General features: G+C 43.8%; 1 protein-coding gene across 2 annotated transcripts in view; it reads right to left on the bottom strand.

Annotated features, from left to right (window-relative positions):
- Positions 1–17,946, bottom strand: part of NLRC5 (NLR family CARD domain containing 5) — a 52,078-nt gene that overhangs the window by 18,779 nt on the left and 15,353 nt on the right. For both annotated transcript variants that reach the window (XM_035337012.1, XM_035337013.1), the window contains exons 7-26: positions 17,458–17,541; positions 17,045–17,128; positions 16,881–16,964; positions 15,784–15,873; positions 14,881–14,931; positions 13,866–13,931; positions 12,729–12,812; positions 11,729–11,812; positions 11,237–11,326; positions 10,141–10,206; positions 9,064–9,141; positions 7,765–7,848; positions 6,605–6,688; positions 5,311–5,400; positions 5,137–5,184; positions 4,629–4,703; positions 3,492–3,575; positions 2,431–2,514; positions 801–890; positions 629–691 (exon numbers count right to left, since the gene is read on the bottom strand). In XM_035337012.1, the coding sequence (XP_035192903.1) occupies positions 629–691; positions 801–890; positions 2,431–2,514; positions 3,492–3,575; positions 4,629–4,703; positions 5,137–5,184; positions 5,311–5,400; positions 6,605–6,688; positions 7,765–7,848; positions 9,064–9,141; positions 10,141–10,206; positions 11,237–11,326; positions 11,729–11,812; positions 12,729–12,812; positions 13,866–13,931; positions 14,881–14,931; positions 15,784–15,873; positions 16,881–16,964; positions 17,045–17,128; positions 17,458–17,541 (1,563 nt within the window). The remainder of the gene's footprint in view (positions 1–628; positions 692–800; positions 891–2,430; positions 2,515–3,491; positions 3,576–4,628; positions 4,704–5,136; positions 5,185–5,310; positions 5,401–6,604; positions 6,689–7,764; positions 7,849–9,063; positions 9,142–10,140; positions 10,207–11,236; positions 11,327–11,728; positions 11,813–12,728; positions 12,813–13,865; positions 13,932–14,880; positions 14,932–15,783; positions 15,874–16,880; positions 16,965–17,044; positions 17,129–17,457; positions 17,542–17,946) is intronic.

Below are 17,946 nucleotides of genomic sequence, written 5' to 3'. Positions count from 1 at the left end.
ATTTTTGCCATCTATATACTGCCTGTCAGTGTTCTACTGTTTGTCTTCTTTACAGGGGCACCCTGCAACCATTGCTCCCAGAGAGGAAGCAAACACATAACACATACATATCACACAGATTATTATCTGGAGCGTCTATTACCCAGAATTTGAGACTGACATTTGGAAAAATGGTGGTGGTTAGGGCTCACACCAGTTGCTTGTACAGCAGAATTTGGGGCTACTCAGGATGCAGAGGAATTCTTTATCAGGGAGTGTAGTGATAGAACAAGGGGTAATGGCTCTAAACTAAAAGAGATTTAGATTAGGTATAACGAAGAAGTTCTTTACTATGAGGGTGGTGAGGCACTGGAACAGGTTGCCCAGAGAAGATGCCCCATTCCTGGAAGGCTTTGAGCAACCTGGTCTAGTGGAAGGTGTCCCCGCCCACAGCAGAGGGTTGGAATTAGATGATCTTTAAGGTCCCTTCCAACCCATACCATTCCATGATTCTATGATATAACCAGGAATGGTCCAGTTACCACTCAAGAAAGGTATGGTCCTCTGCTATCCTGGTACATCTCAAATGTTGCACTAATGTTTCAAGCCTAATCAAAACATGCAAATTATAACTGCTTTATGCCAGTACCTGAAGGATGTCTTCTGGCTTTGTGTGCTCGTTCCTAAATGCAAAAAAGCATTTTGATTTGACCTAAAGCAAAGAGAAAAGACAGTCCTTCAGCAATGGTCTTCAGAGAAGACAAGCTTTGTAATTTATTTAAAGCTGAACCACTGGGCTCCAAGCAATCCAAGTGTCTTACCGAACTTCTACCTTTCTGATCCGCTCACAGAGACTGATAGAGTTGGTGAATAAGATGGTGCAACGTGGCGAAAATATGCTGTTCTTAATACTGAAAAGGAGAGGAAAGAAAAAAGAATTAAATCGGGTCCCAGGAAGAATGGTTTATATCCTCATGGTCCAATTTTCCCACCTCTGTGATGCAAAAGCCTGGATCCAGCCCAGTATCGCTGAGCAAGGATCTAAGGTTTTGAGCATGGGAACCCAGCATTCCTTTGACTAAAGTAGTCTTAGTTTCCTTAAACTAAAAAGGGAGTACAGACCAAGGGCATCCACTGAACACCTCCTCTTCAGGTGGTGAAGGGTGGCCAATTGGACTACGGAGACTCCAGACTGGAAGGAACCTCCTGAGTGAGCAAATTCAGTCACTGCAGCTCCTCCATGCTACAACCACTTGCAGGAGATGGCAAAGATCCTTCTGGGCTTTTTGTCCACATGGTAAGACTGCCCTAGCCCCTGACAGCACCTCTCCAACTTAAATTCCAAGCTTAAATGGCCAATATGCTGCCAGGAAACACTTCTGGTCCCAAGTGTGGCAGGATGCCAGATCCCTATAGGGGCAGAGCTGGAAGATGCTGACCAACCCACTGGTGCTCTCTGTGGTGTGCTGTTGTACTGGGTTTGGATGGGATGGAGTTAACTTTCCCTGCAGCGGCCCATACAGTGCAGTGCTCTGCACTTGTAGCTGGAATAGCACTGGTACCACACCAGCGTTGTGTCTATTGCCGAGCAATACTGGCACAGCATCAGGACTCCCTCCAACAGCCCACACGCTGGGGATGTGCAACAGGTGGGGACGGGACATCACCAGGGCAGCTGACCTAAACCAACCAAAGCGATATTCCACACCATATGGTGTTACACTCAGCAATAAAAGGTGGGAAAAGGGAAAGAGAGGGCGGAGGGCTCTCGTTATGAAGACTTCTGTCCTCCCAGTCAACCACTACACGTACTGAAGCCCTGCTTCCCAGGACTTGGACGAATATCGCTCATTGATGGGAAGTAGAGAGTAATTTCTCTTCTCTTCCTCTGTGCTTCTGCATGGCCTTTGCTTTTTGTTTGTTTGTTTGTTTGTTTTGTTTGTTTTTGTTTTCCCTCTCCTTTTCCCTTCAATTAAATTATCCTTATCTCAACTTGTGATTTTTTTTTTCTTTCCAGAACACTCTCTTCTACTCTTCTTCTTCTAAGGAAGGGGAGTGAGAGAGCAGTTGTGGCACAGCTCAGCTGCCCAGCAAGGTAAAACCACCACAGCTGTCAGTGTGTCAACTGACAAGTCCTAAATCTATTACGGATGCTGGAAGTCACATTCCATGGGACAGCTGAAGTGAGGGTTATCAGGGATGCAGGGCCTAAGGCAGGTATTTGTCCTCCTGTCCTTTTTTAATATGTATAATCGAAGAAAAAAGGTTCAGTGCTGCTTTGTTTCTCAAAATAGGATGTACCAGTGTGAAAGAGTTCCTGGGTGAGCCTGCATTTTCTTTACCTAGCTTGTTAATCTACAATTTCTGATTAAGGCTCCTAAAATATGCTGTGCTATCAGCACTTTTCAAATGTTTCATGACAGCTGTCAAAGCAAGGACCCCAAACGTTACCTCAATAGTGTTAAATGACAGAGGTATGGCAGGAAGCTCAGTAATCTCTCAATGCTCTGGTCACTCAGTGAATTTCCAGACAGCCTGTAAAACAAGGAATGAAACAGCTTACAGGGGAAACTCAGACAACTTGTAAGGATTTCTGTAAAAGCTACATGGATGTGAACATGCACAAGTGGGCATTCAGGGCAAATACCAAAAAGCATATGTCCTGGAATGCTGTGGAAGTTGGGTGATATGAGTCCTTATAGGCTAATCCTTGTAAGTGTAAGATCGCTACATTCTAAAACAAGTTTTAAAAGCTTTACTTTTCTATTACTGTAAGTTCATACAATGGTGCTATTGATGTATTTCCTGCATGCAGTACTAGTATTATGTTATTTTTATTTGCTATTCCTCAATTTTCATTCTCAGTGTTATTCATCCAGTTTTCTTGGTGCCCACCTCCTGCTTGGAGCGACCAGCTCTTCAGGAGCTGGCTGTGCCTTACTGGGCCATGTGCTCTTGCTCTGGCTGTACTGCAAGTCTGGACCTCAAGGAGTAGAGGCTAACGTATGTCTAGCCATATAACTGAGGAAGACTGTGACGATCCTTATGTATTCTGGGGCGTTTACACACAGACATCGTAGGCTTAGAAAAGGCCAAACTGAAACAGAGAGGACAGTGGAAGGTGTGGGTTTATCTAAATTTTTGGGTGAAGCCTTGGGGGTTTTCTAGGAGGTTGTGGAAGGCCTACTCAGAGATCCATTATGCTGCACAGGGCCTGCTCTGAAAGCTGTTTTCCAGCTAGCTGCCCAAGGATGCAGCCCTGCCAGGAAATGATGATCTCCTGTCCTGTGATGGACTCCACCTGGAGAAAAAGACCTCACTTGCCCATTCTTCACACTCTGTTATGCAGGCTCTGACCTCCTCTGCCTGCTCTTCAGCTGTAGAGATGTAGGTACAGCTCCACCAAGGAGAGATGATTTACATTACCTGCTAAACTGATCACTGAATCTGTGTCTGTGGGCTGGAGGGACAGACAGACAGACAGACAAGGTTGCTGAGTGCACGACACTTACTCGATTTCTGTCAGCTGGGTACAATGAGCCAGTATCTGGCACAGCCTGGTCACGTCCTCAGGACCCATCGTGCAGTCCCTGAGACTGAAGCAAACAAAGCACTCAGGAGCTCAACATTTCCCATGACCATGGTGGTATGGTGACACTCCCTTCATATCCCAGAGCCTCAAGCCTAAGGACAATGCCCTTAGCAACTCTCTTATTTCCGCTACATATATTTTGCTACCCACAAGCTAGGACCGAGAAGTCAAAACCTGTGTCAAATAGAGGATTTTACCAGTTCTGAGTTGATTTAAGAGAGCCAGGCCACCAAAATACCGTATCACTTTGGGTGTTACTCTGATACAAACACATCAGTTGTCTCTGGATACCGGACAGCATCTTCATCTGCTCAGCACTGTCTTAGTTGTCCCAGAACAAGGCTCAGCAACAAGGTGTCTCCTATCTCCTTCTCCAAGAAAGAAACTGCAGAAACCTCCCTGAGTGACAAGCTGGCAGGCCTCCATGGGATGAACACAGTAGCCACCCAGGTCTGTACACCATTATTTAGGGGTAGAAGCTTTCCCTGCACAGCATGGCCAAGCAAAAGATACACTATTTGTTTTCACATATACACTTGTAGCATCCCAAGTCTATCCAAAGAGGGTATATTATTCACCCAGCTGCCTCAGGGATATGTCTGTGACCCTCTGGTGGCCCCACAGCATGAACACTTGTTGGTTGACACCAGCTAGCCCAATTTGTTTGGCTTTGCCAAATTACCTTCTCCCTTGTAACCACGTGTTATTTTGGAGACTGGCCTTCCTGACCAATTTTAGCAGGGAAGGGGGTGGAAGAGGAAGATGTTAAAGACAGAGCTTATTCACAGAGGCGACTCCATATGGAAAAGATGCTATCTTCCCCTCCCAGCCCCGTTTCTGCATCTGGTCCATCAGTAACATACAAGCAGGGGAAAGAAAAGGCTGTTTCCCATGAGAGTGGCGTCAGCCTCTGAAGGCAGGCAGGGCACAGGAGAACTCTCTGAGAAGACACAGCTGGAGACACAGGTCTGGTCCACACATTACACTACAGATACAGACCCTACAGCCATCTCTCCCTATGCTCCCAGGTGACAGAAGGAGGCCAAAACCACCATACCGAAAGCATTGTCCATTTGCTATGTGCTCGGGATGCACCAGGAAATTTCTTCTCAATCTGCCGGTACTTCTGTCCCTGGGGAAAGAATAGTTTCCTCAATCATTTATGCTGATACCATTGCTCCCATGCAGCTGCAGAAGGGAGTGAGGTGGTGGTAATGGCCTCATGCTCCAGTCTGCCTCTCATCTCCACCTCCCAGAATGAGGCTTATGTTGTTCCCATAACAAGAAGGGTCTTATCACCTCTCTCCCAGCCTCCAGTGAGCTTTGCATCCACTCACCATTTTGAGCATTTGCTCTGCCCTTGCCCAGGAGCAAGATGACTGCAGCTCTGACAAGCAGTGGGATACTACTGTCTGCTCCACAGACTCAAGCTGCTGTCCATCAGCCCTAAAAGACCATCCTGCTCCCACCACCCTCACTGGAGTTTAGAGACAAATGAACCTTTAACTGGCACATCTCAGGGACTCACATATCGGGCTTAGATGGATCGATGGGTATGATTTTACCTGATTCTTTCCCAAAAGCTTAGATGAACTGCCTGCTTGTGTCCTAAGCTGTAAACAGAAAAGTACATAATAAGGATGGAGTCTGAAGACAAGTGCTCCTGTATCACTCCCTGAAAACCAGGGCTTGAGGTCTTAAATAGCACAAAAACACAGGAAAAGTACTCTTGGTCATACCTGAGGTTCATTGTTTTAATGTGTTCCAGTGTAGATAAGGACTGAGCTAAGCAAAACACAGATTTCAGGGAGATCCGGTTGTTATCAAGCCTACAAGAAGAAGAGATGAAATCAGCTGTGGCAAGCAAAACTACTATGATTTATGGCGTGTCAACTGAAATACAGTTCCTTGTCCAACACTCTCAGAGTCTGCTTCTCTGTCACCTTCCTGCTTGTGCTTTGAACTTCCAAGTTCTGCAGACAAGACTCACTCCAGTGTTTGTTAAATTCATCCCTCACTTTTAGAGTTCAGAGAATCACAGAATAATTGAGACTGCAAGGGACCTCAGGAGATGACCTAGTCCACCCTACTGTTCAGAGCAGAGTCAAATAGAGCAGACTTCAGGACATTGTCCGGCTGGGTTTTGGATATCTCTGAAGATGAAGAATCCACAGTCTCTCTGGGCAACCTGACCCAGCGCAGGATCATCCTCAATACAAAACATTTTTCTTATGTTTAAATTAAATTCCTTGTGTTTTAAGATACTGATGCAAGGCAAGAACTCTTTGGATGTAACTGCAACTGTAGCAGCACAAAACCCACAGTAACTAAGATCATGGTCAGGTCTGTTAGGTTTATTACAGTACCTAGTGTGACAGTGGGCATCTTGCATGATGCTGCAGGGAAGAAAAAAAAACCAGCTGTGTGTTTCATTGCACAGGAGTAAATGGAATGGTCTTGGTTTGAGAACAGTTCAATTAATCAAACGGACAACAAAGCAGAATGATAGTTTACACTTCAAAGCAGAGTCCTGCACGATGCACTTGCAATGGCAGTGCCAGGTAGAATGCTCAGATTAATGCAGTCCACTATTGTGGTTGAATTCAGACTTCACTGCTGAAGCTGGAGCTCCCCAGCATCTCTTATCCAAAGATGCCCACCACATGACAGGAAGGACTGCTCTTTCTCCCGATGCAGAAGAGAGAGAGGAAAAATTCAGTGGCCTGCTAAAGATCTCAGCCTGTTTTAGAAACCAGGTGTGACACTCGCACACAAAACCACCTGTCTCCTTCAAGGAGGACAGAGTATGCAGCCTTTCAGGCACTGACCTTAGTCAAGCTTCAAGTGGAGTCAATCTGGCCTGGACTAGAGGTGGAAAAAGACTGGGTGAGCTCAGTGGGTCTACCACCCTCAACAAAGATGTAGTATAACTTCACTTGACCCTCACAGCCCTTTCTAAATGTCATTGTGCTTCCACTATCAATACTCCCACAAAACCACATCCACGAGTAAGGAGAAATGTGAGCTACTCACCTGAGTGACCTTAACATTTTCAAATTTGGAAGGAACTGAAACAGCCGCGAAAGTCCCTCGTCACCCAGAGAATTATTTGATAAGCTAGGATTTAAAGAAAGGCATTTAATTTTCATAGAGAAAACAACAACAACAAAAAAGAACAATGACATATCAATGTATAAAAGCAGCTCTTAGTAACAAACACTCTGAAAGCAGAACACTGGCACCCTAATACAAATATCACGTGCAGTGCCCCTCTCTGTTTACAACTAAAGCCTAGAAACTAGAGACTGGCATTAACCAGCACAAAACAGCCAGAAACCCAGCTCAAGGCTCATCCTTTTCTCACATCTGCCGAGTATACTGACAGAGTTTTTTAATGCAGTTACTAGGGACCAGGAGGTCACAGCTCTGAGAAAAGATCAGCCTGGACAGGCCCAGCAGACAAAGCTGTTAGGTAGAGGATGGGTTAATCCTGGAGAAGGAACACTTAAGGATTACAAGGGCTATGGTTCATGTAAATCAAGAGATATGATTGCTTATGAAGACCAAAAGCTCAAAATTTCTTTCACTGGTTGCCAGGCCTAAGGGAATAGCCAGCCCTCAGGCTGTGTTAAACAGACTACACGCCTCTGCTGGTCCTTGTTCTGTCCATAAAAGCTAGATGTCTGTGTGTGGCAGGGGGGCTAGCATGACACACACCCCTCCATCAGTGCTGGGTCTGCTCACCTCTTGGTGTTAGCAAACAGGATCACTCCCCCCCCAGGCAGTGCTAACAGAAGCAAGTGCTTTGGCACTGAATGTCCTTGTGCACTGTATGCACCGTGAGATCACCTGCAAAACACAGGCTTCCACCTCCAGTTTTCGTGACATTCTTTATCCTCCGGCCATAAGACAAAAATGACAGGGCAAGGTTTTACAGTTTTTGTAACACCTGAAGTCAGGCTACGTGATCAAATAGCCCCTTTCTGGGTTTATAAGCTGTGACCTTTGCCCTAAGAGAGCACTAGAACTGCACGCCTTCTTCGCAAAGGATATTAGCTCACGTAAAGCTATGTCTTCCATAGCCTCATCTCTCTACCACATGCTCAGTACAACACTCTGGCACACACAAATGCCATTTTCATAATATCCCAGCAAAACGCAGATAAAGACCATAAGAGTTACGAAGGACTCACTCGAGCTCAGAGATGCTGCTACATTCCTTCAGGACTGCGCAAAGCTTCTCCAGGTCACTGGCTTGAAAATGACAGTCTGTCAGTCTAGGAGAAAACAAGAAATCTATAGTCCAGGCCTTCAGGATTGCAAACAAGATTGTAAACTTAATTCCTTCAGAAAGCCAGAGAATACATGAGGATAGCAATTAAATTAAATTTCATGATTATTTTTTTTTTTTTTTTGTCAGCAACAACTGATAATCTGTACTTTCAGCTCATCTTCAAAAACAGAATAAAGAGACACAACAAGGTAAAGGAAAAATGCGTCACAACAACAACAACAAAACAGGTCCCCAAATCCTGCACAGAAGGCTTCAGGCATAACTTCTTCATCCTTCTCTGCAGGCTACAAAACAGACATGCATACTGGGGTCAGAGCATGATCAGATATGCATTTGAACAAGGGTGCATCTTAGGATGCATTTCTCCAATGAACAACAGCAAATTCCTCTAGTGCCACAAGCTCTGTCACCGCCAGCTCTCCTTACTACCGTGTAGGAGCTGACGCAGTAACTGCACAATCATCATGCCAGTTCTGTGAATGAGAGACTACAGCCCACAATCACAGAATCACAGAATGGTTGAGGTTGGAAGGGACCTCCAGAGATCGTCTAGTCCTACCTCCCTGCTCAAGCAGGGCCGCCTAAAGGATGTTACACAGGATCACATCCGGGCAGGTTTTTATTATTTCCAAAGAAGGAGACTCCACAACGTCTCTGGGCAGCCTGTTCCATTGGTCTGTCACCCGAACTGTAAAGTTCTTCCTCATATGGTGATGAAACCTCCTGTAGTTCAATTTATACCCGTTACCCCTTGTCCCATCACTAGCCACCACTGAGAAGAGTCTGGCCCCATCCTCTTTATGTTGTCCCCTCAGGTATTTATAGAGGGTGATAAGATCCCCTCTCAATCTCCTCTTTTCTAGGCTAAGCAGGCCCAGCTTGCTTAGTCTTTCCTCATAAGACAGATGCTCCAATCCCTTAATCATCTTCATGGCTCTACGCTTGACCCTCTCTAGTTCTACATCCCTCTTGTACTGGGGAGCCCAGAACAATCTACTTTGGTTACTGCAGAAGACCACAAACACTAACCATAGAGCTTCTAGTGCTGCAAGCTTGGACTGTGAGCACAGAGACAAATGTTTGACTTTACCAGCTCTCTTGTGATTCACCATTCAAATTTGGAGATGCAGTTTTCATCAGCTAAAGGATCCAGACATAGGAAATACATAAAATACAATGAAAATTTGCCACAATTTACCTTATTTTTTTTGAGAGAGTAGGTGTTTGTCTTTCCTCTCCAACCTGTTGGTCATCAGTGGGGTACAAAGGCTCTTCCCTAGTAAGTGTACACAAAAGCAGACAAGAGTAAAACACTAACGCTTCAGTAATTTGGCAGATCATGGGGTTTACCTAGATCTACCCTCACCGGTATCTTGCCAATAGCTGACTTTTCTTTCTTTCAGTAATTATCCAATTATGTGAAAGTGTGGACCACTGGGGAGAAGGGGAACAAGACAGACTTCCCATCTAAGCTAGAATTTGATGGAACATTCAGCTTTTGCCTAAACGTTTTCTGCGGAGTCCATGTCTGTGCAAAAAAAACGCTACTGTTCATAAATAAATGCAACATCCGGATTCCAAAATATCTGAGTTTGAAATGTCATCTGGTGCCTTAAAGGAGTCACAGGTCATGTGTCTCACCCAGGCTGTCCCTCTTTTCCAAGCATAACCATAACAACTGGGTTGCCTCCCATGATAGTCCTGATGTTCCTCCCCAGATAAGGGCTCCAAGAGCAACAACAAACCCCTCTCAATTAAAACATCTGGACTGAGATGTTTTTACTCACAGTTTTCTATGGTGAAAAATGAAACTCCAAATTCATTTTGATTTACGAGTACCATGATAGGGAATGCACAGTGTACTGAACGGGATAGTTCTAAACATGCAGAGATCTGTGAATCTGTTGGGATTTTTGCTTGGAGGTGTGGGGCTGGATTCTGTTGTGTTTTTTTGTTTGGTTGGCTGGTTTTTTGTTTGTTTTAATGTTTGCTATTATTAGAGAGCATAGCTGTCATTAAACAGTCTGTTTTACTTAGGATCCTGGGTTGAAATGTTCTCTAGAGACATAAAACATAATCATACATTACAGAAGTTAGTAGACAACTTTCTGGCTAAGAAAACCAGGAGAGAGTACTAATTTTAGATTCCAGGGGGAAGGGGGAAAGTGAGGTGAACTGTTAGCCTTGGTACATAAACAGGATATAAGAACTGAACAAGATGCTGAGAAAAAAAAAAAAAAAAAGAAAAAAAAAAGAAAAAAAAAAAAGACTCTACCTATGAGGAGGGGAATCAAATTCTCTGTCTTCTGTAAACCTCAGGACTGCAGTCTTATGACAAAGGCTAAGTGAAGAAGAAAAGGAATCAATGAATGTCACATTCTGGATATTTAAATTAATTATTTTATGAATGTTTCATTTTGGTGGAGATCTGTTCAAAACACTTTGGTGCTACCAATCACTGAAAATCTTCCCAAAACAAGCAAAAGATCATCTTCGTTAGTTTTAAATCCTGGTTGGATCAAATTATCCAATATCAGATGACTCAGTTTCTCCAAACCGTTAGAGAAAGTGCAGACAAAATCACCATACTTGAACTCTAGGGTGTTTCCAAAGGAAAATACTAGGAAAATTTCCAGCTCCACTCCAGAAGTCAACATTTCTCATACTCCACTGAGAACCTCTCTCATAAGTTTCCCAGGGCAGAGCACAGCAATGAGTCTGAAGTTCAATTCATGCATGCCTCTGAGAATATGGGAAAGTCAGGGCAGTATGCCCCTCAAATATGCATGAAGGAAAATAACATAAAAAGCAAGGTAGAAAGAAATTAAAATGTATTAATCAAAAGGAATAAAGATTAAATGTGAGAAGGAAAAATTCAGGAAGAGAAGATAGATGAAAAATGAGGAAAAGGAACACAAGGAGAACAGGATCAGAACAGCAGTGAAACAGGGGTGACACTACCTCTTGATTATTTTCATACAATATACTTGGCAAATGCTTAATTGCTGCTAAATTGTTAAATTATTCCTCTATCTGGAGTATTGATCTAGAATTTTATTAGTGTGCTGGGATTACATACACTATAAAGTTCCAAACTGTGATAGCCTGGCTAAAGATTTCAGAGTACTTTATAACATCCCTTCAGCTGTTTCCAATATATTTTAGTATTCCCACAATGCTGCACTCTCTCAAATTCTGGATGATGGCTCAGAAAGAATCTGCTTACAGCTATGCATCACCATGTGTATATCACCTTTGCACATGTTCTTCACCCACCCCCTACTCCGAGCTGACTCAAAAATCCTAGAACTTAACTCTCAGACTTCTACTTCGGGATTAACCTCAAACAGCATTCTTCTAGACATACGTACCTGACTTCTACCTCCATTGTCTTCTGGCAGGTATTTACTGACTTCAACAGACTGTAAACGCCATTAATAGAGAGGAGGTTGTGACTGAGACTAAGAAAAAGAAAAAGGCAAATAGCTGGTTACTGAAATCACACATTCAGTAAACACATGGAGGACTGTCCTCGTGGAAGTGGTCATGAGTGTGCTGTGCACTTGAACTCATTGCACTTCAGAAGAGGCATGGAACAAAAGACACTGGATCCCTGCTTCTTCTGAGAAAGGGTTTTTAATCAAAGGGCACTTCAGCACTTCAGATGCATTTAGATCTGTTTCTAAGTAAGATGCTTTGAGCAAATGACCACCTTCTCCCTGAACAGACTCATGGGATGAGTCTCATCCTTACAGTGCTCAGAGATACTTCTGTAGCACTGGTCTGGGTGAGATTTTTGCCTCCTGGAACCCTGCTCAGCATCTCTGTACAGTCAAGGCTCAAGAAAAAAGGGCAACACTTACTCCAGCTGCTTTGAAATTGATATCCAAGGGAGGCTTTCCAGCAGGCAACTGCAGCCTTCATCTCCAAGCTTGTTACCTGATAAACTGAGACATTTTCCAGTTAGCAGGGACTGCTTTGAACAGTATAAGTAGCAAAGCTGTTAAAATCTGCTTGCTTTCCCTTTGCTACAATTGCTCTTTTGCCTGGACTGTTCCTTCTGTCCCAGAGCACTGAAATAACTCCAGACCAAGAGTTTTATCCCTAGAGAAACATAACTCACGCTTTAGCCCCAGAAACATCTTTAGAAAAACCTAAGTGGAAGTGCAAAGCAAGAAACCAACTGAATGAGTGTTTACTATCCTCCTGGAAGGAAGAAAGGAAGGAAGGAAAACTGGATAACAAAGATCTCATTTTCAAATCAGTGAGCTGGAAAACTAGTGTTTAGGGTGTAGCTGAATTTAAGACACAGTCTGGAGTGAATTGTCTTGCAACAGATGTTCCTGCATTTTCCAGCGCAGACAGGCTAGAAGGAGGGTTTACAGCCCGAATCAGTTGGCCTCATATATACACAAATAAGGAACTGTAGGGATGATAATCATTGCAATGGGTAGGTTACGAAGTGGAACTCTCCTCTCACTTCTCCCAGCAGAGCTGGGCAGCCTTAAAAAACAAAAGGAACAACATAGAAGCCACCTGTGTCCCTTTACTGGCTCAGAGAATACAGCTTGGTGTTGCCTCCAGCATGCAGCACTCCTTCATTAGCAGGGTCTGCTCTGCAACTGTCATCACTGGCTGCAGAGCCAGAGGCTGCAGTTGTCACAGGAACTGAAAGTTGTTCAGCATTCATCTCCTGCTGAACCTCACCAAAACCCCCTAATTAGGATCTCACCAGACCTAACGCAGAGTGCTGGGATCCTTCCTTGGGGTCAGACCCCACGACTCACTGCCCTCTACATCTAAATCCACTGCTACCTGTCTACTGCCCACAGTGACACAACAAGAAGGAAAGGAAGCACTTACTCCACTTCAGAGAGATGGGGGCAGCTCTGGAGAATGGACACAATCTCCTTTGCATGTTGCAAAGACAGGCTGCGATCCCGTAAGCTGTGAACAGAAAGGGTTCAAGAATCATAGAATGGTTTGGGTTGCAAGGAACCTTAAAGATCATCTAGTCCCAACCCCCTGCCATGGGCAGGGACACCTTCCACTAGATCAGATTGCTCCAAGCCCCATTCGTCCTGGCCTCAAACACTTCCAGGGATGGGGCATCCACAGCTTCTCTGGGCAGCCTGTGCTGGTGCCTCACCACCCTCATGGTAAAAAATTTCTTCATTATATCTAAGCTAAATCTCCCCTCTTTTAGTTTAAAACCATTACACCTTGTCCTATAACTACACTCCCTGAAAAAGAGTCCCTCCCCAGCTTTCCTGTAGGCCCCCTTTAGGTACTGGAGGGCTGCTATAAGGTCTCCCCAGAGCCTTTTCTTCTCGACGCCAGACAACCCTAACTCTCTCAGCCTAAAACAAGCAGGGAGGAGGAAGTGAGACCCAGGCATTTCTTGCGTCTCTCTCTGGATGAAGACACATCAAGAGAGGCAGTTTTTAGTCCCTGCTCTGCCACACCATTCTGGGTACATTGCTCCATCCCTCTGTACCCCTTGCTGCAGAAGGAGTGCAGAGGGCCATGCTTGGAAAGTGCTCTGTGAGTGCAGTGCCTTGCACTGGAACTGCCCAGCACCGCCATTTCATCCACGTGAAAGAGATGGATGTGATTGTTTGTGTTGCACAGAACAGCGAGGGCAAGAGAAGGAGGCATGAGAGGGCCGTTTCTTAGCTCTAGCATGCTTGGAGAGTATACCTGAATTCTGTTCTGAGAAAGCTAGTACTCTGCTGTCTCACAGGGAGGAAAGAAAACCATATGGCTCATGCCTTTGGCAACGTGGGGCAAGCTGGGAATTATCAAGGCAACTCTGCCCCTTCAGGGCTGTTAGTTTGGCTAGGCAGAGATTTTTATTTGTATTTACTGAATCGGGTTTATTTAAAATATTTTCTTATATCTCCTTCCAAATCACCAATACAGCTCCTATTCTTGTTCTTCTGTAGTACCTGTCATCTGCAAATCACATTAATGAGCAGGAACTTCAATGCCTTCTCTTACCATAACTTCATATGTCTAGTTGGAATTACATATTCCTTGTTTTCTTCCCATCTCAAATCCAAAGATCTACAAACAAGCAAAATAATTGGTCTTTAGTATGCCTTCGTAAAATATCTGAGGACTTGGGAGGTGATTAGTATTTTCTGCAAGCTTTCTGGAAAAAAAAAAAACACGAGGTCTGTGATCCGCCCAACCCTTCCAAGAAAGGTTAAATGATTTTCAAGAGCCAAAAGATCCCCATCAGGAGATGGGAGCAGTCCAGCACAGGGGGTGTCCACATAAGATTTTACTATATTTGAATCAACTGGGTAACTGAGCTCCCATGCAAAGGCACTATTAAGATGCAGGATGTGTTGCCTCCGTGGGGGTTTGTGCCACCACAGAAACAGACAAACACACCCACGGGCACCAGGCTGCCTACAACAGCACAAGGCTGTTCAGACATCTGAGCAGGAACAGTTTCTAGCTGACTCAGAGCCAGGCTAAGTCAGTTCACATATACACGTGAAGTACCATGAGGTCCCTCTGGGACTGCACAACACAGGGCAAAAGGAGCTCCCTGTCAGAAAACACAAGACTATCTCGCAGATTCTTAATTATGGTCAAATTTACCCTTCCCTCAAATGGATGCACAAGCAGAGAGAACATAAGAGCCAGCCAGATAATGGCAAAGTTTTCCTTTTGTTTATCCTCACATTCAGTTGCCCATTGGTTTCAGCATCAGCAGTTTTGCAATAGGAAGACGGCACTTCAAGCTTATGCAGGAACTAAGGCTCTGCCTTTGTGGAACTGGCTAACAGGTCTGTGCAAAGACCAGTTATTTTGTTTACCTTTCTCCTTGCTCAGGTAGCTCCAGCTCTGCCAGATGCAAGAGCAGAGGCAATCAGTTCTGTTCCTAGAGTGGTTTACAGTGACACCAAGCTGATGGTTTAAACCAGCATCATTGGGAAAAAAAAAAAAAAAAAAAAAAAAAAAAAAAAAAAAAAGAAGCATTATACCACATACAGTTTCTCACCTTGGAACTTCTCCAGATGTGCCAGAAAAATTTATTATCACAGTGTCCTTCCTGAAAATGAGATCAAAGCCAATGTTAGGACGCAGGTGGAAGGATGCCATTTCTTCTGCAGCGGTACTCAGTAAGGACTAAAGCTGTTGCCTGTATGCTAAAGAGGGCCTCAACGTCTGCCATGCTAGCACATTTCCACAGGCAAGCCAAAAAGCAGCCATGGGGCTAGAAGGCAGCAGGATACCCCATATGTTGAACTAGGGCTGCAGTACACCCAGAAGAGTAACATGATTAAGGAGAAATGGGTGGGGATTTTTTTGTTGAGGCCAGCAATTTGTTGGAAAGAGGCTCTGTGGAAACTCCAACCCAGCAGGAAAAATTAGTTAGTGTTGTATGCACTTTGACTTCCCCCGAGTTACACCAAGGATTAACTTGGCCTAGTAAACTTACAGCTTAAGCACATACACTAGGATTTAAAAATTCTCCCCTTTCTCTGTTATTCTGGACCTATGAAAAAAACAAAACCTGTAATTTAAAGAACCCATAGACATAGCTACTTAAACCCACAGCTTTTCAGTAAGCTTAGCTGGTTTGTAGCAAATTTATGCTAGCTGATAAAGAATTTCCTGGTTGAGATATTGCAAAGCTTAAAACTAAGTTTAGATTCTTTTATATATGAAAAATTATTACACTTGCAAATCAATTTATAGACAAAGAGACCTATTAAAATACAAACATGATGTCTAAAATATAATCAAATCAAATTTTGTTTCACACAGAAAACAAAAAGGAATACAAGTCATGCTTCACTGATTTTGATTAACCAACAAGTAAGCTGTGTCCATTTATTTATAAAGTCATCACTGAAAGAGACAACATATTTGTTTTTGTAACAGTTCTCATGTATGATACCTGACGTGCAGTTCTGTAGCATTTTGACACGTGATGACTTCCTTTGCCAAAATGAGAACAGCATTCAAGGAAAGATTGTTGTTGCTCAGACTGTGAATATCAGGAAGAATACAATCTCAGATGCTGGACCAAACAGCATGGTTATTTCTCACACAAATGCTCTCTGCCACACACCCCGAATTCCCCGAAGTACACATTCTTTTAGTTACGGGGTTTCTCCAAAACTTTAGAATTTGGCATTTTGACCTAACAAAAGCATAATCTCATTGTATTTTTCTCCACAAGCTATAGCTCCCATGAATTTAGCATCAGAGACCCTTCTGCTATGTGCAATAGAAGAACCATTAACTGTCTTTGGCCCAAAATGTAGGGGTTGTACTTCGTAACTGTATGACTACACAAGTGGCCCACAGTACAATTAAATCCTATTATAACAAATAAATCAATTCATGTAGGGCATGGTCTAAACCTTCAGACATAAAACATCCCTGAACCACAATACTAGCAACCTCTGAGGATGTATTCTGTAATTGTACATTTATGCTGTTTCATTACTTGTTGCAACTCACTAAACATGAAACACAAGCACTATGATCTTACAGGAGGTTAAGTGGGGCCGCCACACGGGACAAGACAGCTAAACAAAAGCTTAGGAAAACAAGGATGGAGCTGTTCTCTCTTACACAGAGCTAAGAAACCTCCATCTAAGCCTGACCAAGGGGAAGAGAGGTGAGGATGGAGAAGAGGAAAAAGTCATGCCAGGCATCAAGTTGAACATGACTTGTAATTTCTGGAGATATGTCAGTGGTGCCAGGACTCACTAGACAATATTTTAAAAAAGATGGGTAAGAACTGGCTGTGAAAGCTGAGTCTGTCTCATTCCAAGCCAGGCCTCCAGCATAGCCCTACCTGCATTTAAGTATTTGTGCCCCAGATTACTGTCCTCCCTGTCTTCCAGTGACACCTCTATGAGCAAGTATCAACCCTTACAAAGACATCCAGCAGCTCCACTCTGATGAGGACTTAAACTCTCTCTGATGCTATTCTTGGCTTCATAGTGGCTACCATTTTTAATAGGTTAAATGCATTTTACTTACTCTATTTTCTTTAGCTTTTCCATTCTGGAAAACAGGTCCAACACCCTCTTTACCTCTAGATCCCGTATCCGATTGTCCTGCAAGCTGCACACAGATTCTCTTTAATATCACAGGCCCCAGGGAATGAGCAATTGATTTGAGCCACATTGTCACAAGAAACTCACTTTAGTTCCTCGAGCTGGAGGCACTGCGAGGAAGCCTGGACCAAGTTAGTCAGCCCCTCAGCTGTGATGTTCCCGCCTGTCAACCTGAAAAATAAAGAATTGTTAAATCAAGAAGAGGGAAGACTAGCATCTGTGCAGTGCGTGGCGAGCCTGTCTCAGCTGTGTGCCTGTGCTGCACTTTTAGCACACCAACACAGAGCAGACACAGCCTGACTCTGCCACCTACAACCAACTTCCTGCTGCTCTTTAACCAGAGCAATGCAATATTCCTGTTGATATTAGGTGGCAGTATAAAACAAGGGCCATGCACGTCTGTGCTGTTCTGCATGGCTCTGCATGATCATCCTTGAGTGATTAACCTGCCAGCCAGAAACACAGCAGGGGAGGCTCTAAGCTTACAAGCAAAGACTTACTCTAGCTTCTTCAGGCTCCCCATTTCTCGTAAACTCTTTGAAAGAGCAGCAGCAAAGTCATCACCAAATCTCCTACTCCGAAAGCTAAAACATAAAGAAAAGGGAAAAATGTAAACACAACAAAGAGCAAAATCAGCTAGCCCACAAAGCAGGTTAAAATATGACAGTAAACTACATGTGTTGAATTTACTTTATAACCATTGTTGTGTGATGCTCTTTCTTGCAGCATGTTTGGAAGAAAAAACGCACACAGAAATCACAACAACATGAATCTTGTACATCAACTGCAAGTACCTGAAGTAGAGAAGGCCTTTTGGTACATTATGTGTAGCTGTTGCCACAGACAACAAGAGAAAGCACAATTGCACGTCCCAACAGAGTAAGAATCCTGGAGATCTATTCATGGGAGAAGGCCAGATTCTGCTCATGGTCACATGGGGACAAACCAAGCTCATATTGGAAAAAAATAAAAAGATAGACAGGTAAGCT

Source organism: Oxyura jamaicensis, chromosome 11 (genome assembly GCF_011077185.1).
Source record: "Oxyura jamaicensis isolate SHBP4307 breed ruddy duck chromosome 11, BPBGC_Ojam_1.0, whole genome shotgun sequence".
Lineage (NCBI taxonomy): Eukaryota > Metazoa > Chordata > Aves > Anseriformes > Anatidae > Oxyura > Oxyura jamaicensis.
This window is presented reverse-complemented; position numbering and strand designations above follow the sequence as displayed.